General features: G+C 39.4%; 1 protein-coding gene across 9 annotated transcripts in view; it reads right to left on the reverse strand.

The window, feature by feature from the left end:
* The window catches only part of KMT2E (lysine methyltransferase 2E), a 64,274-nt gene that overhangs the window by 4,236 nt on the left and 33,074 nt on the right, over positions 1–26,964 (reverse strand). For 4 of the 9 annotated variants that reach the window (XM_017811403.1, XM_017811404.1, XM_017811407.1 and 1 more), the window contains 21 exons: positions 26,700–26,872; positions 25,662–25,700; positions 23,837–24,049; positions 22,400–22,530; positions 21,196–21,313; positions 20,940–21,049; positions 18,495–18,756; positions 17,614–17,712; positions 16,723–16,887; positions 15,442–15,750; positions 13,367–13,621; positions 13,045–13,189; positions 12,052–12,305; positions 11,844–11,900; positions 10,385–10,948; positions 7,189–7,490; positions 5,334–5,422; positions 5,119–5,232; positions 4,878–4,969; positions 2,524–3,990; positions 1,039–1,147 (listed from right to left, as the gene is read on the reverse strand). In XM_017811403.1, the coding sequence (XP_017666892.1) occupies positions 1,076–1,147; positions 2,524–3,990; positions 4,878–4,969; positions 5,119–5,232; positions 5,334–5,422; positions 7,189–7,490; positions 10,385–10,948; positions 11,844–11,900; positions 12,052–12,305; positions 13,045–13,189; positions 13,367–13,621; positions 15,442–15,750; positions 16,723–16,887; positions 17,614–17,712; positions 18,495–18,756; positions 20,940–21,049; positions 21,196–21,313; positions 22,400–22,530; positions 23,837–24,049; positions 25,662–25,700; positions 26,700–26,872 (5,030 nt within the window). In that variant the 3' untranslated portion in view covers positions 1,039–1,075. Of the gene's footprint in view, positions 1–1,038; positions 1,148–1,765; positions 3,991–4,877; positions 4,970–5,118; positions 5,233–5,333; positions 5,423–7,188; positions 7,491–10,384; positions 10,949–11,843; positions 11,901–12,051; positions 12,306–13,044; positions 13,190–13,366; positions 13,622–15,441; positions 15,751–16,722; positions 16,888–17,613; positions 17,713–18,494; positions 18,757–20,939; positions 21,050–21,195; positions 21,314–22,399; positions 22,531–23,836; positions 24,050–25,661; positions 25,701–26,699; positions 26,873–26,964 lie in introns of those variants that run through there. The other 5 variants (XM_017811408.1, XM_017811412.1, XM_017811411.1 and 2 more) reach the window with 5 other exon arrangements.

Here is a 26,964-nt window from a genome sequence, read left to right on the forward strand (position 1 = left end):
CTGGTCATTGGAATCTTTGCCTAGCCACGACTCAGCTGCTGGGGTGGGGGGTGGGGGCTGGCATAGCCTGGCCAGAGAAATGCAGCTTCCTGTGTTCCTTTATGAAATACCCCCCCTGGTGTCAGTGAGAGCAGCCTGAGCAGGAGGGCTGGGAGTGGCTGTTGGGTGAAACCTGGCAAAAGCAAACAAGAGCCTTTCCTACCGGCTGTTTAACTCCTGTCACAAGCGAAGGGCTGGGGCAGCCACTCCTCCAGAGAACTGCCAAAGCCCCGGGTGGGAGAAACTCATCCAGTGCTGAGGCCCTGACAGCAATTGGGTTTCAGGACCACGTGCCTTCACCTGCATCCCTGGAACTGCTTCTAATGGCTGCAAGGACAACACTGGTGCGAAGGATGATGCCACAATGGACTTGAACTGGAGGTAAAAATTATGTTCAACTTCACAGCCAGCCTGGCCCCTGTAGTGCCCATTGCTGCACGTTAGAACCATGTTCTTGAATGCACAGAAAATGCTGGCACTGGATTAAAGTGCCAGGTTAAGCCAGGGCAGGCAAGTGAGCACAACAGGCACGGCTCTCCCCTCCAGCCTGGCCATGGCACTGCAGAAGCACTTGGGGCAGCGAGGCCTTGTCCCACTCTGCACCCCAGAGCAGCAGCTCCTTGTGCTGCACTTAAGACCTTGCCCTGCAGTGTGTTTTACACTCAGAATGATGCTGTCACTTCATGGAGGTGTGGAAGTGGGGGCAGACAACCAGTTCTGAATACTGAGCTCAAGAGGTTGATGTAGATTTTTTTCAAAAACAGTGATGAGCAACTCCAAGCTAGAGTGGGTTCAGTTTTTCTGCTGTTGATGGCCTAATCTTGTCCTACATCAGGCTAGTGCAAAACATAGCGCACTCCCCACAGTGTGTGTTCTGCAGAGCCAGCAGGTGTTCAGGAAAGCATTTCTAAGTGTGTGATTTTAACTAATAAAATTAATTAGAGGTAAATTAGAAATAAAAGTGGCCCCAGTCTTCGTCTACAGGTTAAAAAGAATTACCACTTTTTTCAGTGAGTAGGAGCAGCCACTTCCCCTCCTATCCCGTTTCAGGTTTCCTCCCACACTGGTTCTCCTCTCTGGTTCTGAGGTGGAGCCATTGAGCACCGTCCTGTTATGTGAGCAGAATTGAGAGCAGTTACTGCTGAGATAGAAGGACACTGTCACACACCCATTACAGAATAACTGCACCCATAAGCACTACAGCAGCTGCTGCTCTTCTGCTGCAGGAAAAAACCACTGCCCTTAAAAAACCAAAGTGCTACACAGTTTGTAACATTCTGTGCCCCCCTGCAGCATCACACACTCAACTCCTCAAAGTCTGCACCAACAGCAGGGCCTGAAGAGCTACAAAAAGGGAAAGAGGAACTACAATGAACTACAGCTGCAGGTGGCTCCACGGCTGTAACCAAGGTCAGAACACCTCTAGCACACAACACTGTACCACATCACTGCCCCTGATTAACATCAGTAAACTGACCCAAGACCCTGCTGTGCCTTGGGGGGATTCTTCCTCAACCTCCTTCCTCCAGCCTGTTCCACATCTGTCTGTGCTACAGAAGTAAAGCCACAGCTGGAAACTGCAGGGAAGTGAACAGCCTCGCAGGGAGCAGAGGGGGCGTTCCACAGACCTAAGGCCACTTCCCTGCTGACATACCACCCTTTCAGGACAAGTAGTTAAAACTGACATAATTGTGATTTATTAACATGAATTAAAATGCCCAACCAGTGCTGCAATGTGACAGTATATTAAAAAAAAATTAAAGATCATATACTGTACTACTTTCACAAAGATCACACTTTTTTTTTTGCAAAAGACTTATTATATACAATACTATATCAAATGAAAGAAGCTTTAAGCAACTTTACAAGCGAAAGAAATACAGTATTTACAGCACTCGTCAGACATTAGAAACAGTCTATACATTAAATTACAATTTCTGCAAATAACTGATGAAACAAAAAGCCATGTCCACACCAAAACTATAAAAATCTGTATTGCATTGTTTCCTATCTCTATGCACACAAAAAACTGTTGACAGAATGAAAAAAAAAAAAAACTGTTAGTGCCATCACTTAGCCTGTGTACTTATTTAATTACATATGTATAAAAGTAATATAGAAAACTTTCACTAAATGAATTTAACTGCAACAATAAAATTTTAAACATTATGCAGCATCAAACCTACTGCCAGAAAAAACAGCTGGAATGTCCACTTACAAAATAAAAAGAAATACCTAATACTGGCTTAACAGCACATTTTCAGGAATTTTAAAAAGCAAAAAATGGAAAGGATACAATGGAAGAGCACTGGTGTTTGCTTTTATACAAAGTATCATGTACAAGCTTTAAAAAGTACCTTGAATAGGTACATATTAAATATACACAGTTTATATTACAGAACATTTTAAAAATGTTTATAACTAAAGGGATCTGTTTTAATGCCACCCTGACCCATGGTAATTGTTCTGAAAAGTGGGTGGCACCTGTGCTCTGTGGATGGGGATCTGTCCCGGCACCGGCGAGGCCTGCTGCTGCCCTTGCACTCCGTGGGGAAGGGTCACGGAGCCGGGGTGAGGGCAGAACCCGGAAGCAGTAGGTGTTGCAATACTGTTTGGTCCTTGAGGTTGGATGTGAGGACCCTGACCAGGGAGTGGGCAATGAGGTCCTGTGCCAGCAGGCTGATGTTGAGGTCCAGGTCCTAACGTCGTGTGATGTGGGGCTTGCGAGGAATAGGAGGACACGCTTGTGTGAGCATTTGAAGGGAAATGGGGGGGTCCTTGATGAGAGGGGTGGTGTAACCCTTGTGCTGATGCCGGGTGGTGGCCCGAACCGATAACGTTGGAGGGAGGGGGGGGAGGGGGGGGAGGTGCCGAGTTTACAACATGCTGGTGTTGTGCTTGCAAACCTTGGTGTCCCGTTGAAGGATGGGGAGGTTGGTGGTGGGGGAGAGGACCTGGTGGCGGAGGAGGTGGTGGCAAATGGTGACCAGCAGCTTGAGAATGAATGTGCGATCCAGGAGCCACTGCCATGGCATGGACCGGACCGACAACATGTGCTACAGAGTGCTGCTGATGAGTACTTTGCTGCTGGACAAGGTGAGGCCCTGGCGCAGGCGGTGGTGGAGGCGGCGGCGGAGCAGCGGATGCCGATGCCTGGTGATGAATACTGGGGTTCTGAGACGGCAGAAAATGCCCTGCAGCTACGTGGTGTCCCGGCACTGTTTGCTGACCTGCAGTGCCAGGAAGTGCTTGATTTGGTCCAGATGAAAACACAGTCTGTTGGGGTATGCTGCCCTTCAGCTGGCTGTAGCTCTGAAAGTTTCCAGAGGGCTGCTGGCTTTGATAGTAAGTAGAAGAAGGGGGTGGAGGGGGTGGGGGAGGTGGCGCATTGCTGTTCAAATTTTGTTGGTTAAACTGACTGTAAGAAGCTGAGGATTGTCCTGATGTTGTCTGAGTGAACAGGGGCCCGCTCGCCTGTGGCTGATTACTGGGCTGAAGGGTCGGTGCTGCCGGATAGAAGGTTCGGTGTGTTTCCCTCTGGGGTGTTCCAACTTGAGGTGACTGTGGATGATGAGGTCTGTATGGAGATCCCAACTGCTGTGAGTGAGGCTTTGGTGACAGATAACCGTGCTGCACAGGCGCGTGAGGGGTAGAAGACTTGGGAGGATTTTCTACATGAGGCGAAGGGGGGCAATGCAGCTTCAAAGGTGCAGAAGGCAACTTCTGTGAATGTGAGAGTTGCTCAGCAGAACTGCGCAGATGTGATTGAGATGGATGATTCTTTGAAAGTGCTTGGACGTTGTTTGTCAGCTGTTTTTGTTGCAGCTCAGATTTTGGATGGTTCGCACATTCGGTCTCAGGTGCATTAGCTGCAGTTTCCCAGTGCGAATCTGGTTTTGTGGGTGTTTTCCCAAGCGACTGCGTTGAAACTACAGGATTCGGTGAAGAGGGCTGGAATGAAAAGAAAGTCAAGTCAGTGCTAGACATTCAAAATATTCAACTATGCATGCAGCAGAGAGAAAAGAAGATCTCAGAATACCCTCCCCGATGGCAAAAAAAAAGCGTCAAGGTGCAGGATAAGAAAATATGGTGTAAGAAAAACATGAACAACAGAAAGATTAAGCTTAGAAAGACATTATTTTTAGCAAGTATGTGTCAATAGTCTTCAAAGTCAAAGACTAGCAATGGTATTTTAAAGTTGTAACAGAAATATGACCCATCAGGTCAAAGTCTGAATCTGTTATATGTCAAAACTTTTGGATTTCTGAATCTGAAAGAAGTAATTCCAGAGAAGACCACTTACAAAAATAAAGCCATTTTTAGCGTGATTTAACTTTTTAAAGCTGAGGTAGTGCAAGCAAGCAGACTAAACAGTACAACCTGAATTACTTCATTTAATATGGCACAGGCAATTACTCAACATCCTCCTCTGTATTATCAGTGCCCTGACTGACAAAACAGTGCCAAACCCTGCCACAACAAGAGCAACCTCCTGTTAAGGGTAAATCACATCCCTGCTGTTGGTTCCGAGTGCCAGTTCTTCAGCACTCACCCCTCAGAACAGCACTGGTACTGAATCCAGACACCATCTCTTCTGTCTAAATGCAAGATCATCTATAAATACATACAGATACTGAAGGAACAGCACACAAACCGACTTTTCAGAGTGTATGGATAAATATTCTTGCAAGTGTTTACCTGTGTAAAATTACTGCACAGATAGATGAACGTGTATGTATGTAACTTAAGTAGTAAACAATAAGATTAACATTTTTAAAGACAAATCACAGATGTATATGGCTATTCCTATGCTTATTGTGCAAACACTGTTGCTTTACCTTGCTTGCTTTTGACGGACTCTTACAAGTCCTTTGTGAAGAATCTGGGGACGGACATTCAGAAGTTGGCTCTGGATTTTCAGAATCAGGCTCTGTAGAAATAAAGCAGAGATAAATCAAAGTGGGAAAATCAAATCTTTTGCAGAGATCACTAAGCTCTTTATATGTGACTTTAAAAGAGCTATTAAAGCTGTTACAAGAGACTATTTTAAGTGTCACACAAGGTCATCTGCTTACTGACCTTCCATAAATTCAGTCAAAGAAGGGACCTTAAGCTGCAACTGGGAAATGAGATTTGAATGAGATGGAGACTGAACATGAGACGGTGAGCATGGCCTACAAGATGATTCTCCCCCTACAGATGAAGCAGACCCAAACACAGTATTAGAATGATTACAGACTACCATGGGGGAACTGGTTAGATTTATACACCATCAACATGATAAATTAACTCACCACTGTCCTTGTCTTTCCTATGATCACTGAGAAGTAAAGCTCTCTGATAACTTCGTTCTCTTACTTGTTCCACAGAGGTTGATGCAGTCCTGCAAAAGAGAAGCACATTTTAAATTTAAAATGTACTCCCACGGACCAAATTTAGGACAATGTATATGCAAATACAGAGTCAGAGAGTTTACAGTGTTGGCTGCATGTAAAAACCAAATAACTGGATGTACATAAGGAACATTATTACTTAAGTGGTTTGTATGTATTTTCTCCCACTTCAAATACACTGATTTCCTGCAACCCTGTTACATTACAGGAACTGGTAATTCCTCTCAATCAGGGAATACCTGTAGATCTGTGGGATTGTTTTCTAAACAACTGAAAAGTAAAACAATAAAGGTCACAGGTACAAGTTCCTAGCATCCATTTGTAGAAAACTGTCTTCTTCCAAAACTGGAAACTAGAAACAATCACCTTATTTGTTTGTTGTTAAGAATCTTCTCTTTAACAGTGGATCCAGAATTGTAAATAGTGCACTACTACAAATATACCTCTGTTTAAGCTTCTACATTTACTTGCCAGACAGGGGGTATACAATGACAGTCTGATCTTCTCTCTTACAATCGATTACATCTCTCAATCACAACCTGATCAAGAACATCATAAATAACAACACTCCACAAAACTCTGCTTTCCTGTATGGCAAGGACATATGGCATTATTCCATGATACTGGTGCACTGAAATAAATTTTGGTGCTGCTGTGCAGGGGCACTGCAAAATCCTAGCAGTTTAGCCTGTTTAGCCTGTTTCCACATCCTTTGATTACAATATAGTGCAGTGTCTTCTGCACAGTGAACTTACAGCCACTTTTCAGTGGAATGCTTAAGACTGCAGTTAATTAACGTTCTCTCCCTTCAACTGGCTCTACAAAATCCTTCTGGAACAGCTTCTAGAACAGCTGGAGCATGTGAGCAGAAGGATGTTCAACTCCTCAGCCCATGTTCATCCCCAACACAGTTGGGGATGGGGATGGCCTTCACTACAGCATGAAGAACATCTGCAGGGTTTATTTTGCACTAGCATTTTGGAAACACTGTCACCACAGCTGACCATCTACTTTAAGGCTACCAAAACCACAGTGAAAAATATGTGCAGTGTTTTATACAGACTGAAGTCACTCTATCTCATCCCCATCCATACTCCATCTCTCCTCAGGATTTTTGGTTGTTAGGATTTTGGCACGGCATTCAACTGACCACATGGTCTGCAAACAAGGGAACCATTTAACCATCCTGAACAACACTGTCAGTGTCATCACACGCTCCCTCCCTGAGCAGGAGCGGGTGGCCGGGCTGCAGCCCTGCACGTGGCAACTGAGCTACAGCAAACATCCCACACATGTTCCAGCCACGTGACTGAAACATAGACCTCCTAAGGTCTTCCAGAAGCTTTTGTTAATCAATACAGATAATTCTCCTGTTCCACCCTCTTCCTCTACAGCACTTTTGGAAAGGTCTGAGATTTAACATGAAAAACATTCTCTTCAGTCCACAGACAAAGGAGTGGAAACAAGGACACAAATGCTCAAATCAATACCTCTTTTGCTCTCAAAAAATAAAAAAGGAAAGCAGAATTAAAATAATTTAACCAATGTCTTATGGGTAATTTTTAATATATTTTAATCTTTATGATGTATCTTCTGTATTTCTGAAGAAAGAGGTGAGATGACAACACTAATCTGAAAGGACTTCCAGTCAGTAACCTGCCACTACACCCTTAATGGAAACTAATTTCAAATAGGAAAGACTTGGATTTAAGTACATAATTCTTCTGAATTTTAGTCCTATAGTTTTGTGGCTTACCACTGAACTTCTGGTTCATTCTTCTCACTGGAGGAAGATTCCTTAATTGCACAGTTGTTGCCATTGTCCTCTGGAGCTGCATTATAAACAGTAGCTGGCAGTGGTAAAGGCAGGCTTGCAGTGTTATCAGTTTGCTCCCCATTTTCACCACTGTTGTTATACCCATCATTAGCACCATTGTTATTACTTGTATTTCCTCCACCAGCAGCATGAGGAGATACAGTAACCAGGGGAAAGCTGTCTGTCTTTGAGCCACTTTTTCGAGCTTCTCGTTGTCTCTTACGGTATTCTAACAAGGACACCTAAGGAGCAAGAAAACCCAGAAAACAAACATTAGAAGGGAAGTTTCACCTCTTTCATTTCTCAGTTTCAATTAAATGTAATATTTTAGTAAGACCATTTAATTGGTTCTAAAAGAAAATGAGGATAGATTAACTGAAGACATTTCACCACATCTGCAGTGAATTTACAGAGCACTGAGCTACTAAAAACTGTAAAGACGATGTTATAAAAAAGCTTCTGCCAAGAGAACAAGTATGTATTCTGCCTCAGGGAAGAAGCAGATGACACAAGTCAGCAAAAAGTTTCCCTGTGGTTGTAGCTACAAGGGACAGTTTCTCCTGGAACTGCAGCATTAGTAAGAGTATACTGATACAGTAAAGCAAATTTCGAGGTCACATCCTGCTCTCAGTCATACTGACTCCCTTGTATGAAAAACCCACTACCCTTCTGCTTCACTCTGCTGCACGTATCAAAGCTCTTCATACATTTTTCTTAACATACAGAATTTGCAACTTAAATTTTCATTCTTTCCCCAGAGTTTATTTTGAATTTCTGTCTTTACTGCATGCTAAAAGAGACTGATTAAGAACATATTCTTAAGCTAATTCTAAGTTTATTACCAAAAATAATGACACGTGAAAAGTGGTTTCTACTTTATATATATGTATGTAAAATCCCTACGCAGACCTTCCACAGAATAGAAATCAGTTTAAACAGTAAGTTGTCATCAGTGAGAAAAATAATGTTCCAACATTTTCACTATGAATCTTCAGGATTTGAAGCAAAGAGCTGAAATACTGACCTTCAGACCTACTTTATTCAGAAATTACACTAGTTTGGTGAAAATGACATTTAATATCTATAAATTCTCCTAGTTATCAACAACCTACTCTGAACCATACAACATCCAAACCAAGAAACTAATGTGCAATAATGAAAAAAAAATGTTTAACTGGCTTAGTCCTCAATAAAAGCAGTCATCCATTTTTATACACAGAGAAAAGCAAGGCAGCCTGCTTTGTTTGCAGTCCTAAGGCTTTTTCTTTGTTTGCTTTCAAACAGATCTCTATCCGTTAGAGACTCAACCATATGTCAGGGTAAAAACAGAAGTACCTGATTTTTCATAAAAAAGTTCAGGTTAAGAACTGATCTTGCTTTCAAATAACTTTGTATTTCCACACCATGTGACAGAGACCCCTTGAAGAATATTGATTTAAAGAAAGCTTAAATGTTAAAAGAGCAGACAAAGCCTTTGCGGTGTGGCCACTATATACAGGACTGTACTGAAAAGGGAAAAACTTGTGCAATGGTAAGAGAAAAGAGTGAAACAAATGTTCACAGGAACACTGAAATATGAAAAAACCTCCTCCAAAGACCTCCCCTAGGATATTCCTGTCTTACATGATCCTAGGAAAAAGGCTTCTATTTATTTCCTGCAAAATTCCTGAATTCTCGCCTTTCACCTTCGGTGAGATCTAGCCCACCACCACCTCCTTTTATACTGTCAAAACCTGCAAATTTTTTTGTGTGTGTCTTTGGAAATCCTAAAGCCCATTCCTTCAGTGATACAGATGCAATTTGCTCTGGTTGTTTCTTCAAACTGAAAATTTTAGACAGGAATCCCAGGATTCAGGGGTGACAGGGGGCAGCCACACCTTTTTTTTATTCAGGGATTAGTGTAGCATCAGCCCTCATCAGTGACAGTCTGGAAGAATCCTTGTCAGCAAGAGAAAGGAGGAGGATTACTGAAGCATGAAGTGCTGCTGGGATTTGTTAAGACTGATTTAGCCTTCAGACAAAGAATGTGAAGTTACAGAAATTTTGGCTTATGTTTTCTTTTGAGGTTTGCCAAAACAGCAGGGCTACAGTAAAACACACAGATCTATAAAATTCTCAGGACCCTGACCAGGTAAGAACAGAATTCCTACCAATCTCACTCTGTTTATGTCTCAGCCTGAAGCAAAGTAAACAAAAACCCAGTTCTGCTGGAGAACTGATGAAGGAAGAATCCTGAGTGCTCCCCAGCAGGATGCTCCCTGCCCACAAGGGAAAAGGCACATACAAGGGGCTGTAATGTGACCAAAAAACCCAAACCCCACGGTGCATGTATGTTACACACACAGAAAATGCCCCCACTCCCCTCATCACTACTTCCATAAAGAAAATAAATCACATCTTTCAAACAAGAAAGAATGAGACAGAACTGGCAAGCTGTTGCTCTGGAGATCATTGCATTACATGTCTGTTGCCCTTCCTGCAAAGGGACTCTCACCTGACACTACAATGCAATCTAAGAGCTATGCAAAACAACTTCCAATCCTGGTTCGAGTTGCCCATGACCACACCACTTACCCACAAGAACTGTTTCATGAGAGTAGCAAATTTAAATTGCACTTATTTTTCAAACACAGTATTTGATAAAAAACCCTCAAACCAACAACCAAATTAAGTCAAGAAAAATATTCCTTGGAACTAAGTATTTCTGTGCAGTTCTGACTTTAAAGTCAGAGTATCCTAAATGTGTTAGTGCAATTTCTTGCAGTAATTCATAACAGATGTTCAGGTATATCATCTCTATGCTGCTACTGTATATCCTGTATAATAGAACAGCGTAACACCAAATGGCATAAGCAACCATTTTCAAACCTGAAAAGCAATTTATTGAGCAATTAATTTAAGACTCATATGAAATAGAAGTTAATTTGTATGTATTACTTGGAAAAAATAAATTTACTGATGGCTGTATGCAGCTTTACTCTTTGCCCTTCATTATTTCCCCTCAAAAATGTCTATTACACTGTAGTATGTAAAGATGTGCCACCAGCTGGTTTTTATTACATTAGGGCTCTCTCTGTTATGGAAGTATCATCAGCAGTTGACAAAAGGCAGACCAAATGATTCTTAAAATTATAACCTTTTTCTTTTGTGGAGGATTCTGGGGTGTGCAATTTCCATCCATCATATTGTCGTTATTGACAGTCCTTCCAAAGCCAGGTGCAATTCCATCTTCTGAAGTACAAAAAACAGATGCTTCCATGAACATGCCTCTTCCATCATCTTGAATTGGGCACTTGGACTCGCTTATTCTGAATCCACCTCCTACCTCCAACTGATGTGAAGGGGTCAAGTCCCTCAAATTAGAATTCATTGAGAAATTTACACCTGTCCTGTCAGGACTTTTTACCCAGGAAGAATAAACTGTGCCCCGTCCACAATGAGCAGTTTCTAGTTGGCTGTTTGCATCAGTCCTATCATGTGTGGGGGCTTCCAGGTTTTTATGCAGTGCACTTTGCTCAATTACTTCGAGTCCCAGCTGGAGGTCTGACACAGATTCCATTTCTCCAGTGCACTGCCGTGTGACATCAGTCCTATTCCTTGGACTAGAATATCCAATAGTCTTTATTTCTTGCAGGCCCATTTCTGTCAGGCTGGAATTTCTGAAAGAATTCAGTGCTAGAATCGATGCTCTGTCATAACCCTGTGTGAAGAAAACACACATCAACTATTTTTTCACACTCCATCAAAACTGCAACTACTCTGACAGTCAGCTGCGCCTCTAAGTGGGATTAAAAGCCTTAAAGTACCATGAATTTATCTGTTTTAAGAAACAATTCTACAGCCAGACACTTATTTCTACTGTTCCCATGTATTACGTTAAAGCATTTTAACAAAATGCACATTAACCAAAGTAAAAATAAACATTATTTGTCAGATTTTATTTTACGACTGGCAGAAGAAGGAGAGCAGTGGCAACAGCAGCAAGTCCCTGGCCAGGAAGCTACAAAGCACTTGCTTCAACTCAACATAAAAGAGATTCTCCTCAGTGTCAAAACACTTATTTCAAAGAGGGAGAAAAGTTTTTCCAAGACACTTTTGAATTCTGAGACAAAGCAGGACACATGCATTCTGCACACTGGGAGTACCCAGGCACATTCCAACAGCACTTGATGCTTCTCAATTAATCCACCTAAGCCCATTTACTACCTTTGTGCTCTGCTCTCTCACTCTAAGCATAACTGGGATCAACAAAAACAATTAAGAGATGCTGGTAACAAGGAGAAATGTTAATCTGAATCTAACTACAACCTGGAAAGCAAAGTGTTCTTTTTCTGTTCTTGTCTGGAAATTACAGTAGTTACTCCTTTCCATTATGAGGAGTTTTAAATGATACGGAAAAAGAAAGAAACCAGTTTAAAATAGAGAATGTAACAGGTAAAGTGGAAATAAAAAGCAGTATGCAAATAACCTATAGGGAATTTACCCTTTACATTGTGAGAAACTTGCAATGGCTGGTGAACAGCATTTACTAAGAACAGTGCAGCCATACAGGTGACATCAAGATACCCTTTGCAGGTTTGTGCATGTTTCCTTACCTCTTGACTGTAAGCTCTCCTTTTTATTTCTGGGGAACTGTCAGGTGAGGAAATATTCTAAATAAAGAAGAAGAAATTGCAAGTCAATTTATTTTTTACCTTGGAGAAATATAAACCCCCCCCTTTGTAAGAGGAGTACAAATACCGATTAACACTGGAATGTCCAAACACATTCTCTGAACACATTAAAATTCTTCATAAATCTCACCTCAAAGTGCATGGTATTTCCATGTATACATGGAGTTACAGGAGTAACTGGTGAATATATGGGTTTGTAACCATTTCTACAAGCTTCATCTTCTGTTTTTACCCTAGGAGGAGTAGCAAACAAGGATGGCTCGGAGGCAGTGATGTCAGCATGGGTTGGTGTGGCATAGGGAGAAGGAGTAGGTGTGGAGGTTTCTGAGAATGCAGACTCCAACAGCTGATACAGTCTTCGCTTTTTCAGTGGTGTGGTTAGATCTGTGTGTTAAAATTAGAAAAAAGTTGGAAGATATCTAGATACAGCAATCACTTACAGTTGTCACTTTATGTAATGAAATTACGAATTCCACATTAAAAACCTGCATGGTTACAAAAATCTTTTAAGGGCAGGCTTCCCGAGAGATGAACTTTTAACAGCCTACAGACTTCCTGAAAAATAAACTCTTTAACAGCCTACAGATATATCAGTAACTGGAATCTGTGTGTTAAGATGCTGGGAAGAACTGTCTGTGTCTCCAGAAAAGGGAAAGTCAACTTCTATGCATTTTTAAGACTGTTCAGCTAAAAAGTGGAGATTGTAAGTTCAGGACTGTAAACGGCATTCATCTGACAGGTTCCATATCCTTATGGAAGTGTGTTTAGTTTTTAGTGCATTCTCATTTTCTATTATGCCTACAAGATTACACAGCTTTTCCCCTGTGTGCTACACAGGCCTAATGAGTTTTAAAGGAATCTAAATATACAGAACAGCATGGAAAGTAATTTACACCTGATCTCTTACTATTAACAGTCAAAAACATTAGTCTTTTGTTGACTGCAAATGCTATGAGATATGGTGGTTTCTTATCTAACATACATTAAAGGGGGGAAAAATCCCAAGCCCTATGCAATGAAGCATTTCTTTCAAAGAAAGTAACATCATTTTAAAAAACACAGTTCTCCACATTCAGCTACCTTGATATAACTCTTATGCAGTGTACTAGTAAAAGTTTCACACCTGTTAAGGAACAGCTGTCATTCAGTAATAGAGGACTTTTATGTTCACCATTGATGGCTGGACTTCTAGATCTCTCTTGTGATGGTGAATTAAATCTATCAATCATTGTTGAATTTTCTTCTTCCAGAGCCTGCTTCAACCAACGCTGTAAGACAACAAGTTCACATTAGTGACTTAGAAGTTTAATGACGAACATTTCAAAACACATATCACCACTGAAATGGTTTGCCAACCAGCTTTTCTTCTGCCTAAATTTATGCTAGCAAATAGACTTCTTTTTAATTAATATGGGATGGGGAACCATAGCGAAGGGAAGCATTACCTTCTTACAAGAGCCAGTAATGTTTTCCACAGGTTCTTTTTTCCTCCTTTTTTCTGAAAGGAATGGTGAAGTAAAACGAATATAGTGCTTTGGAGTTGAATAAACATGTGGACTGTAAGTGAGACCAGGTAAAGAATTCAGCTGAGTAGCCAGAACTTCAGGGTCTGTAGTTATGCGTAGAGGCCTTTCTGGTAGACTGTCTGTAGGTTTCCCTGCTTTATCACTCTTTTCACTTAACCATTCACTGACCAAGTGCTAAACAGAGAGAGAAAAGAAATTACTGTTTTATGAGGGTTTTTATTAGTGGCATTTAAAAATTTTTTAGTCTAATTATTCATCTTGTCAACCATTACACAAATTAAACAGTTACTGTCCAGGCTGCAAGTTTAAAAATACACAGCGAGAATGAGGACGGTTTCAGTGAAATAGTGGGGATAGCAGAAGAAATCACTACAGATTTGTTTACATACCAGTTTGGGGCTTTTTTTTTTTTTTGTTCTTGTTGTTGTAAACTACATTTAGTTCTTCTGAATTTAATTCTCACTGAACATACTATACAAGTGCCCCTATCAATTGTACTTAAGAATTTAGTATATAAAATTCCAAAGCAAATTTTAAACTTGTGCCTGAGCAACTAGGCTAAGGAGAAATATTGTAACATTAATATAACAAACTTAAACTCCTCATCAGATTTCTGTACTGTCAGGACTGTGCCTCAGTCAACATCTCAGGCAGGTGCCTTGAACATGAATCTTCAACTGTAGCTGTATTAAATTATAGCACATGGACTAAGGCACATTACTCAAAAAAGGGTTTTCTTTAGGTAGTTCAGTGTTTTTAAAAAACATGCCAGTGGACTTGAGTTTCTATTAACAGATAAACCAACTTCCTAAATTTTACAATGATTCAAAATTAAGGACATGCAAAAACAGCACACTAAATAATAATAATGTGATAGTAAGGCTTTAACACAGATTATCATAATATATTTAAGTTGCTTGTCTTTTACAAACCTATTTAATTAATTTTTAAAGTAGGACTTTCTCTGCACTTAGAGTACACTGAGTGCAATGTAATGAGACACTTCACAGATATTCATCCTTAATACTATGAAACAACAAAGAAGTGCAGTAAAGTTCAGACTTGGGACATCTTTGTTCCTTCCTGCTATGCAACGCGGAAGAAAGGAAGAAAGATCCTAGTCTTCCTTCTCATAAGAATTTAATAGGGATGCAATAAGCAGTGTTACAGGATGACTCAGGTGCCTCTTGAAAAAAAAAAATCTAAGGTGTGTTTGGGGGTTTAAGATAAAACCATCTTAAAACTGTTATTGTTCATTTGACAAGAAGTTTCAACCTATGACTTCCTTCCCCTTTCCCTCCACTATATAAAATTTCCAGAACTTCTTGTAAATCAAGCTACAAACACTTTTTAATGCAGTCTGTAGAATTTCAAAGCAGAAAGTTTTACTGCTTTATTCACACTTGCAGATTTAAGATTTTTAAGTGTCTTTAAATATTGTGCCATTTCTTAGAAGTTTTCTGCAATGTAGTCCAATGGAAAAAACCTTAAAAACAAAACACTAAAGAAGAATGTTCTCTCCAAACATGCACATAAATTTTGGGTGTTTAAACCTATTCACTTCAGAACAGACATTTGGAAAGTACTAGAAGTTAATTATTTCCTTGGAGATCTTCTGTTTGCTATCTGAAGCATACAATGAACAAAGGACAGAAAGGCAACTTATTTCCCTGTTTTTTTTATTTAAATTAAGTATGTTTTGATTATGTGTAGTATTTCAATCCATTCAGAAAGCCCATTTAGGAAACATTCCAAAATTGCTCTGAAAGATGTATTTTGGACGTCTCTTAAAATCCAAAAGAACTTCTACCAGAGGATGTTACAAACTTAAATCTATTACCAGTGACTGGCTATACAATGGTGATTTTTAAAGAAATGAGTCAATGTTTAAAAAAAAAAAAAAAAAAAGCAGTTGCATACTGATGAAGCAGTCTGTAACTTTTTAAAACTCTGTTAAAGTCCATTCTCTTCTCCCCATACCTCAAGACACATACCTTCTTTGTTTTAGGATACTTAGTAGGGCATTTACTAAGTGCTGGGGCTTCTGTTTCAGTAACCATTTCTGTAACAACAGTTTCGGCTTCAGGTTCAGCTACCAGTGCAGCATTCTCAGTTTCATTATGCTGTGAAGTTACTTCCACGTCAGGAGAAGATGGCTGGATATCTGAACACATGCTGACAGTTCTGTGCCGTCTGCGCTGCTGTCCAATGTGAGTCCTACTCCGTGAGAAGCTTTTTCTCTGTTTAGCTCTATTAACTTTGGCTGGGGTAGGCTTGGTGGCAGTTTCTTCTTTTGCAGGTTCCTGGTACAACACAGAAGTCTCATAAGCAGATCCCACACACATTTAGAGCTATCTATCTTTCTTAGATGAAAATGTCAGTTCCCTCTTCTTTTACAGGTCCAAAAAGCCTCTAATTTTTATTACGATATTTCAGAGATAATATTTCTCTCCTTCTTAAAGGCAAATGAGAAGATTTCATGTATTTTCCTCCCAAGCAATTGTAGAGTACTCACACACACCAGTCAGACCAGGACAGATTTGTGTAAGAACTGACACACCGCATTAATTTATCTGTAAGCTCAAAATCAACTGCTTACATCATGATGTCTTTCAGTCCAATATTCTTTCTGCAATTTATAGTTTACTAGGTATTTAGCATTGCACAAAAGGTACTTCACAGAATGCTGACAGGAACTGTTCAGGGAAACGACCTGAACTGAGAACCTGTATGAGTATTTGCAAACTAAGAAGCATCCAGCAACAACAGGGTAAATAACTGTTTAAAAGACATTAGGTATCATCTGCAAGAACTCAGAAAAAAAATACATTTTAATAACTTCTTTCCTTTAAAATAACAGAAAGGATTATAATGTGTTCCTGAATAAACCACCGAAGAAGCAAATTGTTCTCCACTGGTTATAGACAGTGCCTAAGGAAAGCCCCCTCCTGTGGCTAAAGTCAACACTGGTAAATGCTTCTATCCTGAACTTCAAAGACAGACTGAATTACACAGCTGGGGTGTGTGTGCATGTCTGCATAAATTCACGTAACAGATATTCCTCATTAAATAATTCTATACGTGTCTTATTAGGAAAAAAATTTAGGAGCTAATATAATGTCAAAGAAGCACCCAGATTTTGGTCAAATGTATTTGAGTTCAGAGGGAGGAAAAAAAAAAATGTATTCATACATCTTGAAGTGCAGTTCGACATCCAAACTGACAAAATATGCAATGTTAAAAGCTAGATTTAAAATAAAGCTACAGATAACTACCTGAATAAATTCAGCATCATTGAGAATCTGTGCTTCCTTGCATTCCGATTTAACCTCAGTTTTTGCTGTGCTGATTCTTTCCAAAGCCTGTTCTCTTCTTTTTTCTCGTTTTTCTAGTCTGGCAAAAGCTTGCAGGATAGCTTCCATTTTCCGTTCTTCTCTTGTCTGATGGATTTAACAATAATCATGATCAATTTTGGTCATAATCTTTCATGCATATAAATATGTAATTAAATACTCCCTCCCAATTTTTAAAGTACTTCAGAATGTGTTAAACATATGTTGACATGAAGATAAAGTTCAGCAGAAGCTCAGATTAAAGGGAGATGTTACAATCACTGCCATTAATAGAGACTGCTGAGGAAAGGCCTGCAATCAGACCAACCCTGACAAAAAAACAAGTTTCAGATTTAAGAACGTGCTAAAAATGTTTGAATGCTAACAAAAACCCCCATATTTTTAAATGGTACTTTTTGTAACACTGTTCTATCAACCTCTAAAAGACAGGATTTCTGGAGCTTTTTAAGTTGGGAACTCAAATAGAATAGCCAAAATACTAACTCCCAACACTCTCTCTAAAAATGACCATCACAAATAGCACACAATAGTAAAGAACAAATAATTAAATCTAAGAGAGACGCTGTAGAAATCATCTAAAGGCAGTTAAAAAGTAATAGTTGAAGATAAAAGCAGGTTTTGTCAGAAAGCAGTGATCAACCCAGATGAAATGTTCTCAAATAGAAACACTTGCATTTTAAGGGTAAGTTCATGTAAGGATCTGACTTCACACATACTCTACACGCCTACAAAAAGGCAGCAATTAGCATGGGAATAGCAGGTGTCACTAAGCCTTAGTGATGACTTTAGGCAGCTACTTGCTTCCCAACTTACCATCTTCCTTTTCCTTTCTGCAATCTGCTCCTCTGATTCCATTTCTACTTCATTGCTAATGGGAGTTTTTTCTTCTATATCATCAATAAAATCTGGCTCCTGAAAGATGGAAACGACTGTTTTACAGAAGCTCTACTCCTCTTGCAAACTATGGAAAACTAAAAGCTACACAGAACTAAGATTCCTCAGATCATTATATCAAAAGTAACGTTAAACAGCTAACTTTAATAGCTGCTCTGCAATATAAGTTCATAATTTATGTGTCGCAGACCTCTTCCAACAGCTCTTTCAAATATGGATATATTAAAAGAAAGATCAATTTAAAATTTACCATCATGGTACATTACCAGGTGGCTTTGCCATACTATCTGCCCATTATCCAGTGTTCAGCTTCAGTTGGGAGGAGTAAGGTATGTTTTGAATTAAACACAGACCTGCAGAGCTCTATTAAACATGGAGCTAGCTGCATTCAACACTTAGTATTCTGGGTTGGAGTTCTGTTACAGGAGCAGGGCTAATTATTGCCATGTTTAAAATACTCTGCTCCTAAGTAACAGAGGCAACTAATCAAAAGGCACTTCAGGATGAAATGAGCTCCTGAAAGCACGACATGAGGCATTCACATTAGAGAGCCACAAAGAAATTCAGAGGAAAAAAGTATAGTTAAAGGTGGTATGGGAACCAACATATTTTTAAATACAATCAAATATTAAAGAAAACTGAGAATAGTATACAAAATTCTGAACAGCTTATCCGCCATTCTGATTTCTGATAGATCTCCATATCCCTTTTCAGTGACTTATTAAAATTCCTTCAGTAGCTACAAAAGGAGAGTATCTGTGTTTACAAGCTTTTATTTCTGAGCATCTTTGTGTCAATACCTGATTATTAGAAATGGACAGCCTGAGAGGAGAGAGCTTTCTCTGCTTATTATCTGTGATTTTCATTTTGGTGGCTGCTCCTTCACAGTCCAGTGTGATGTTCTGATTTTGAGTCTCCTTTTCTCTTGAAACATCTTTCTCCTTCTTTCCCTTTTTCCTTCTGGTTTCATATCCAGTATTGATGTTTTCTGTAGGCTCAGAACGTCTGAGAACTGGACATTCAGGATTTTCTTTGAGGCAAGCACAATCCACTTTGTATTTACTGGAAGTAATTAAATGCAGGAAGGTGTATTTGATTAGGCTATACAGCAACGAGATCTTTCAATACTAAATCACATAAGCTGATGTACTTCACATTAGACATCTGCTGTAATGTAAACCAACCACATTAAAAAGCAGGTGACTCAAGTTTTCACCATGATATACAATACTGCTGTAACTCCAAAAATCCCATCTACCAGTTAACTGGTTGGTTGCCATACAGAATTCTTTTAAATTCAGTTCAGTATTTGCTTAAAAGACAGAAGACATCTAAAATCTGAGTGTAATTCTAGATGGAAATACAACCACCACAAAATGAACAGATGCACGAAAGGCAGAGTTCTTTCTTTATGCCAAGACAGACACAATTTACAGAACGAGCACAGTGAACTCAAGAGTCACTCACACAATTTTAAGCTGCACTTGGATACATAGGAAATGTTATTCAAACACATTCAACTGACAGCGCTGTCAGCTGTAGGTACTAAACACAACTACCATGCATTTTTAAAAGGATAAATAACAAAACCCAAAAAAACTATCAACCAGCAATTTCTCAGGTTCTTTTCACATAAGAGATCACAGAGTCATACAAATGCTCATTTTGGAAGGGACCTTAGAGATTATCTGCTTCCAAACCCCCTGCCATGAGCAGAGATACCACTCACTTGCTCAGGACCCCATCCAACCGGGCCCTGAACACTTCTCCAATTTTTTTAGCTTAGATTAGATATTAGGAAGAAATTCTTTGCTGTGAGGGTGGTAAGGCACCAGAACATACTGCCCAGAGAGGCTGTGGATTCCCCATCCCTGGAAGCATTCACGGCCAGGTTGGACGGGGCTCTGAGTAACTTGGTCAAGTGGGAGGTGTCCAAGACAGGAGACTGGAACTGGATGATCTTTTAAGATCCCTTCTGACCCAAACCATGCTATCATTCTATTATCTTTTAGTTGAAAACTATTCTCCCCTGTCTAAGAGAAGGTCACTCTAAACAAACCTACGTTCTGAGACCCTCACTGCCACTGTCCAAGCGTGCTTGGCCCCGGCAGATGAACCTCAGGATTAAAGGGTGGGCTCAGTTCAGCGCACGCTGGGTCTCACCTAAAAAATCCACTGCGCAGGCTTGAAGGGTTAATGACCTTTCCCAAATCTTTGCTCGGGAAGACTGGCCATTATTCTCCCCTGTCTTATCACTATCTGCTCATGTTAGAAGTCCCTCTCCCCCTTTTTTTTTTAAGCCCCCTTTAAGAACAGGAATGCTGCAATGAGGTCTCCCCTGATACTTCTCCAGGCTGAACAACCCCAGCTCTCTCAGCCTTGTCTTCATAGGAGAGGTTCTCAGACTTCTGACCATCTCTGTGGCCCTCCTCTGGATCTGCTCTAACAGGTTCACAACTTTCTTGTACCAAGGACTCCCGACCTGGATGCAGTACTCCAGGATCTCAAAAACACAGCAGAGGGGGAGAATCACTTCTCTCAATCTGCTGGTCACACTGCTTTGATGCTGCCGAGGTTGTGGTTGGCTTTCGGACTGCAGGCACATGCTGCTGGCTCATGTTCAGCTTTTCACCCACGAGAACCTACAAGTCCTTCTCTGCAGGACTGCTCTCAATGAGTTCTTCTCCCAGTCTGTACTGGGACTGCCCCAGTCCAGGTGCAGGTAGACTTGCAGGAGGTTCATGTGTTTTCAATTCTAATGTCTGTCATGCCCCCCGGGCGGCATCCTGTCCTTCTGTTGTATCAACTGCACCACTCAGCTTCCAGTCATCTGCAAACTTGCTGAAGGTGCACTCGATCTCACTGTCTATGTCACTGATAAAGACATTAAAGAGGGATGTAGAACAATTCTTATAAGTGCCAGGTTTCCTGAGGCAGTCTGAACCAAAGCTGATTAATACAGGTGGTCTGTGGTCATACTTAGTTCAGGTCAGGTAGCAAAGGCACGTCTACACAGCACTGCATCCAAGTTGGCTTAAAAGAGCAGACCACAGAAGTGCAGTAATAAAAATACAGAAGAAACTCTGCGCACGCACACACTGTTTACTGTAAATACAGTGCCTAAGGAGCCCTCTGTTATTAGAGCATGCAAGAAAGTAAAAGACATAAAACCAAAGCCATCCTGAATTGCAAAGTAACCAAATGAGCATTTGATGTATTTTAGAACATCATTCTCAAATACTTACCAATTTCCATAATCAAAATCAAATGCTATGGTAATCTCTGCTCCCTTTGGAATGTTATGGATGGAGTAAATATAAAGATGAATTGTTCCATCTTCAATTACGTGCCTCACCTATATTCAAGGGAATATCATATTATCATGAGTTACTTTCTTTTTTTCTAAGTACGTGTATAACAATTGTAGGGATTGCTTAAATTATCAAAGGAAAAGGGGACTTCTAAGTAAATAAAACCTAATTTAACTTCATATATACTCACCTCTGCATTTGGTGTACATGAACGCCTGATAAATCGAGCTTCATTCCCAAAAGTCCTTGCATCAACACACATTTCTAGCCCATGGAATTTGGAATAAAATAAAACAAATGGGTAGGGCCTGAAAAACATACAAGAAAACCAGTAGTTTTATCATTTTAAAGACGCTAAATAGCACTTATTCTTCACATTAGTCATGTGCTGTTTGACACGATAACATGCTGTTTGACACAATACACCAAATTTGTGGGTTAATCTAAGAATGACATGCTTGCATTTAAGCTTCATGATTTTAACTGGTACATTCTCCAAATTTATTCTCAGAATACCTCAAGTTGGAATTACAGTACCTTATGCATAGGATCTAAAGGGAGAACAGTAACAGGTCAACCACCAGACATGGAAGACACAAGGTTAAGATTTATGAGATTTCTTAAAACTTCTGACAGGCCCTGAAATGAAACTCAGAAATTTATACACCATGTAGAACCACATAAAAAAAGTAACACCTCCATGTGCTTGGCTAACACCTGCAGCACCACCAGCACCTAACCCTCCTGAAGCAAGGGGACATTCAAATAATTCACCAGGACATGGTTTAAGTTCTGCTATTGCAAACACCAGGGAACCCGTCCATCTTTACTGAGCTAAAGCTATGTGTTCCATCTTCTCCAATGGGTCTCTTGAAAATTCCCAACTAGGTGTGTCCATGCAGTTAGTGGCAGCATTGAAAACAACCCACAGAAAGAAGGCAGCAGTCATGCATGGCTCAATAATTTAACCAATTAGAGAACTCTGGCAGTAAAGTGACCCCAAGTCAACCATTGTCCAATTTCATTCTCAGCCTGATGGACTTAAAATCTGTTTTTCTCACAAAAGATAATGTCTTTGCCATTAACTTACGAATTATTTTAGGATGGTAGAACCTGTCAACCCCTGGTTTAAGGTACAAAACTACCCAACTGAGAATGTAGGAATCCTGTAACCAGGGAAGAACAAAGAAAGAGGAAACTAGCTCCTGAACAGATCTGTAAGGATATTCAGAAGAGAAAGAGGGAGACCAGATTCCAGCTGCCATTACTTTTAATCAGACAACAGTAAAATGCAAGACAGTGCTGACAACTAAGACCCACTTGTACTTGAGGCAAGAGTTTGGCAAAACACCATTTTAACAGTTACTTTACTAAAACATCTGGAATAAACAAACCTTTTAAAGAAATATCCATTAGCTTCAAATTGTTCTCTCAGCATGAACTTTCCTCTGTATTCAATAATAAGTGCATCGGGAGGCAGGTCTTTGGCAGCTTTTAAAATTTTCTTGTTTTTTTGTATGTAACTCTGAAAAGACATAGATTCATTTATGAAGTATCAGTATCATTTTCCCACTATTATTAACAGCAGATTACACTTTCACAACTACTAAGCAGTTTTATGTGAATTAAAAATCCTTCTAGTAAGTAAACCTCCAGACTGAAGTGACCGAACTGTCCTGTTCCCCTACCAATGTGACTAGTTATGAATTTAGATTAAAGGAATGCTTCAGCCCTAGTTCTCCAGCACATGGCTGAAAACCAACTTATTCACGTTCTCACAATTCAAGTACTATATCCCTTAGTGCACTTAACTCTCACCATGACTAGGATGAATTGCTGCATTATTTTGCACAACACTTTCAAAAGGCTCCAATTCCTTCAAACAAAACAAAACATGCAGACATAAAATGACATTCACAATTCATTCAAGGAAAAACAGAACAGGAAAGTAACATAATAACAGAATCCTGAGAGAGTTTCCAAATTTATTTGCATGTCTTTAGACGGAAGGACGGCTTTTAATTAAAAACCAATACATACCCTGGCAATTAGTGAACTCACACCTCTCATAACTGTCATCACCAACCAAAAAGGAAGTAGCCTCTATGTAGGCAAAAGGCTCTGTAAGTAGGGATATTCCTCTAAGGAGGGTGTCCCATATGCCATGATGGTCTTCAAGAAAAAGAAGCAAAGATGCTTCCATTAATCTGCTACAGTAACTATTCCTCAAGATTTCTGCTACAAAGTGCTATGGTCTTTTACATGGCTCTGATTTTAAGCCTGCAAGTAACTGAGAGTAAGGCTAAAAAAAAAAAGACATTGCACATTTTCTTCATGAACTAGAAATCACAGGATCATGTGAGTAAAAAAAGAAAAAAAAAATCAGTATAAGAAATATCATTCATGAACATTCAGAACACTTACCACACCTTAAGAAAAATGTAGACAGTGAACATGTTGATACACATAGAAAAAAAAAACCAAACGGATTCAGCCTCTATGCTCCTATCTATTCTAACCACTCCTTATATTCCTCACAGAGAAACAGCAACAAAGTTGACTGCCTGACAAAAAACAGTGTAAGGACAATCCAATGTTCAGGCTCTGACTAACAACTTAGCTGCTTTTTAGGATAAATGATACGCTAATATAAACATAACCAGGGATGATACAGAATGTATAAAAGTAAATTTCAAATTCTGAAAAATGTTAAAATTCTGATGTTAAGTCTCTGGGGGTTTTTACTTGTTTTTTTTTAAAGGCATCTACATGAATATTTTTTGTCATGGCAAACAGAGCACGTAACAACACAACAAGGCACCGCTCATTACCTCTACTGGAGGTTTGAAAATCAAATTGCTGGTGCTGACTTCTTTTTTGTCATTTCCATTGCCTAATCTCAGAGCTATTTTTTGTGCCTCCCTCTGGACACCTTCACTGTACTGGTTATTATTTGCTTCTTCATAACGATCCATCCATGCCTTGATTTTATTTTCCCACCCGAAGTTCGAAGTGTCAGTAGGATCAATCTCTGGAGCTGAACCCTAAAAATTAAAGTAAGTGACCAGATATTAGGAGACAAGTTATACAAAAATTAAAAAAAAAAAAAATTCTACAAGAAGACACAAAATGAAGGGCAGAGGTACTGACTGAATTGATTTAAGGTTTGGGTTTTTTAGGAAGTCTAGTATAAAACTCTGCATTACTTAAAAACATTCAAGTTGAATTCAGTCACATCACATTTGTTCAAGAATTTTATTTCACAAATATCACCCAAGTTCAGGAATACATTCCCTCCTCAACAAAGATTCTAGCTTTCAGTGGGATGAGAATGGAGAGTGACACTGTTTCCTCCCACAACTGCACTGTATCACGAATCTATGAGTGCGGGAGTTGGAGGGTCACATCTCCCCGCCCACTCAACTTTTGTGAACATATGCAAATATACAGAACTCCAGCTTTTATCCTGTAATACACAGACTTGGTTTTCCCCTTTTAACTTCAAGGGTCATGCTGTATCTTTTCTTCCGCTGCACAACTTACTAAACTTTACTAATCCTACACCGACTACGTTAAGGTTGTGACTCAACGTCACAGGCTTTGCACATATTTTTCCCTCCTTCTCTGCTCCTCACTACACAATTCTCTTCTGCAGTGCTTCAGATCCTTTCACTTTTAAAGAAAGTGCCATTGTACCTCCAGACCTCACAAGCAGCAGCCAGGCTGCAGCCAACCAAAGCTCCTTATGGACAGCAGCAGCCAGCCAACGCTCCCTTTTCTATCCACCTGAGCAGAGACACTATTAAATATTAATAAAACACAAGTAGTTCAGCATTTCAAATTACCTGTTTACATTTCTTTTGTGCATGAAGAAAACCATACACACAAACAGCATTAAAAAATGTGTGATGCTAAGAAAACCATGAAAAAAACACAATGGAACCTTAGGAGCACCATATTCAAAAAACCCCCATACAACAGAGATTCTTCTTCCCCAATTCTATCTTTACTACTCAGAAGCCACATTTTATAAATTTGAAGCATAAATTGCATCCCACTTGTTTTTATACATCCCAAGCATGAACGAACCATGGCAAATACCTAGTTCTCACACCAGGCATATTTTTATCTCACAGAAAATTTCAAGTCTGCTGTAACACTTAAATCTTACAAAGCAGACCTCCCAGCATGACTCCTCAGGCTGTGAAAGTACTAGTGAGTGGAGTCCCATCACATGTATACACGGAGGGTATGACAGAGCAGAAATGCTAATTTATCTTTCAAATGCAATACAGATATCTCATTATTTTGCTGTTTAAGAGTTATAAAAAGCTGGAGCTACTAAGTTTGAATGAGGTGTATACTCAACTTTACTCCCTTATATAGCACAAATGAGCCCCAATTCATCCACTAGGCTCTTGAAAATCGCCTATTCTCAGGATAAAAATTTGCAGTACATTATTTCAGTTAAATTCCAGGACATAAAGATGTAGTGCATAATTTAAAATCACTGTGATGCATATGTAGTACATTAGTTATCAAGAAGAGAATACCTTAGTGCTTAATGTATAGTCCCAATTACATTCTTAATGCTTCTTATTATTGAAGTAATATACAATTAAAGTTTGACACAAAACCCAAACAAAATCACATTACCTTTACTCGTGAAGATTTCCTGGATCCTTCTCGAAATGCCTGGAATAAAATTAGATATATATATTCACTTGAAGAAATACAAACTCTCTTAAGGAATTCAAAATCTATTAACAAATTAACAGCTTTTCAGTGAAACATGCAAGATGAAAACAACAGAACAAACTATGGTGAAATCTCAAGAAGGTAAGAGGTTACATCTCACAAAATGCATTTTAAAAACCAATTCAGCATTTCAACGTAAGCCACAGGAGAGTCCAGGTACCTCTACCCTTCTCCCACATTACAACTTGACTCTCTAGAATTTCAGAATCCAAGCCAAAATATGAGATAACAGAATAACACATGGCAGTAAATTTGTGTCCAGAATTGTCTGTTGAAGAGGAAACATCTTACTAAAAATTTCTTACAAGACATCAGTAACTAATTCTGACTATTTAAAAGACAAAACTCTCATCCAAGCCAATGAAATACAACTACAAAAAGCAACTTGATTCAGTAGGTTCCATGTACTTTACTTCTTCATATATATTTTGTCTTCACGTATGTGATACTGTTTACACCTGCAGCTAAACCATATAATTATCCTGTTTACCAAAGCAGTTTACTGGCTAACTTAGGGAGCACACTTCCACATAATTTCAACTGAAATAAATGGACACAGAGTCACATCAGCACAACTGATGGCAACCATTTCTGAATGTAAAACAACCACAAATGAACACTTGAAAAGAATTCTTCTTTGGGCATCCCAAAGCCTCTTCTGTCCATCTCTAACTATATCAAATAGTCCAGTAAATGCAATTCCTGATGTAAAATTCTGCCTCAATTATAAAATTAAACTTTCATAGCTAACATGTATTAACTTGAAATAAGTGGGGGGGGCCACCAAGGGAAGACATTTACTGAAGAGTAACACATTTCAAGCTAAAACCAAGTGTTAAAATAGCCTGGTTTTTAAAAACCAGTGTCCCGCGGTAAGAGATGTCACAGAGTTATAATTTATAACACAGACTAATACAAGAAATTACATTCACTTACTTTTTTACATTTTGCTATGGTCTGTTCTTTCTCCCCACTTTTTTTCCTCTTCTTATCATTGACTTTTGTAACTCTTGTAGCAGTTAAAGTAATTGTCGTTGGTGTATGTTGAAAAGCAGTATACAGTTCCACAGGAACCTCATCACCACTCTCTGTTGCGCTGGTATCCCCATCTTTGAAACAAAGAATATTCTGTAAATAATCAAGTACTGCAGAAAGAACATTCACTAGTTACTCTACATCTGCCTTCAAACCCCAAAAATTC

This window comes from Lepidothrix coronata, unplaced genomic scaffold (genome assembly GCF_001604755.1).
Source record: "Lepidothrix coronata isolate B3197 unplaced genomic scaffold, Lepidothrix_coronata-1.0 Scaffold32, whole genome shotgun sequence".
Lineage (NCBI taxonomy): Eukaryota > Metazoa > Chordata > Aves > Passeriformes > Pipridae > Lepidothrix > Lepidothrix coronata.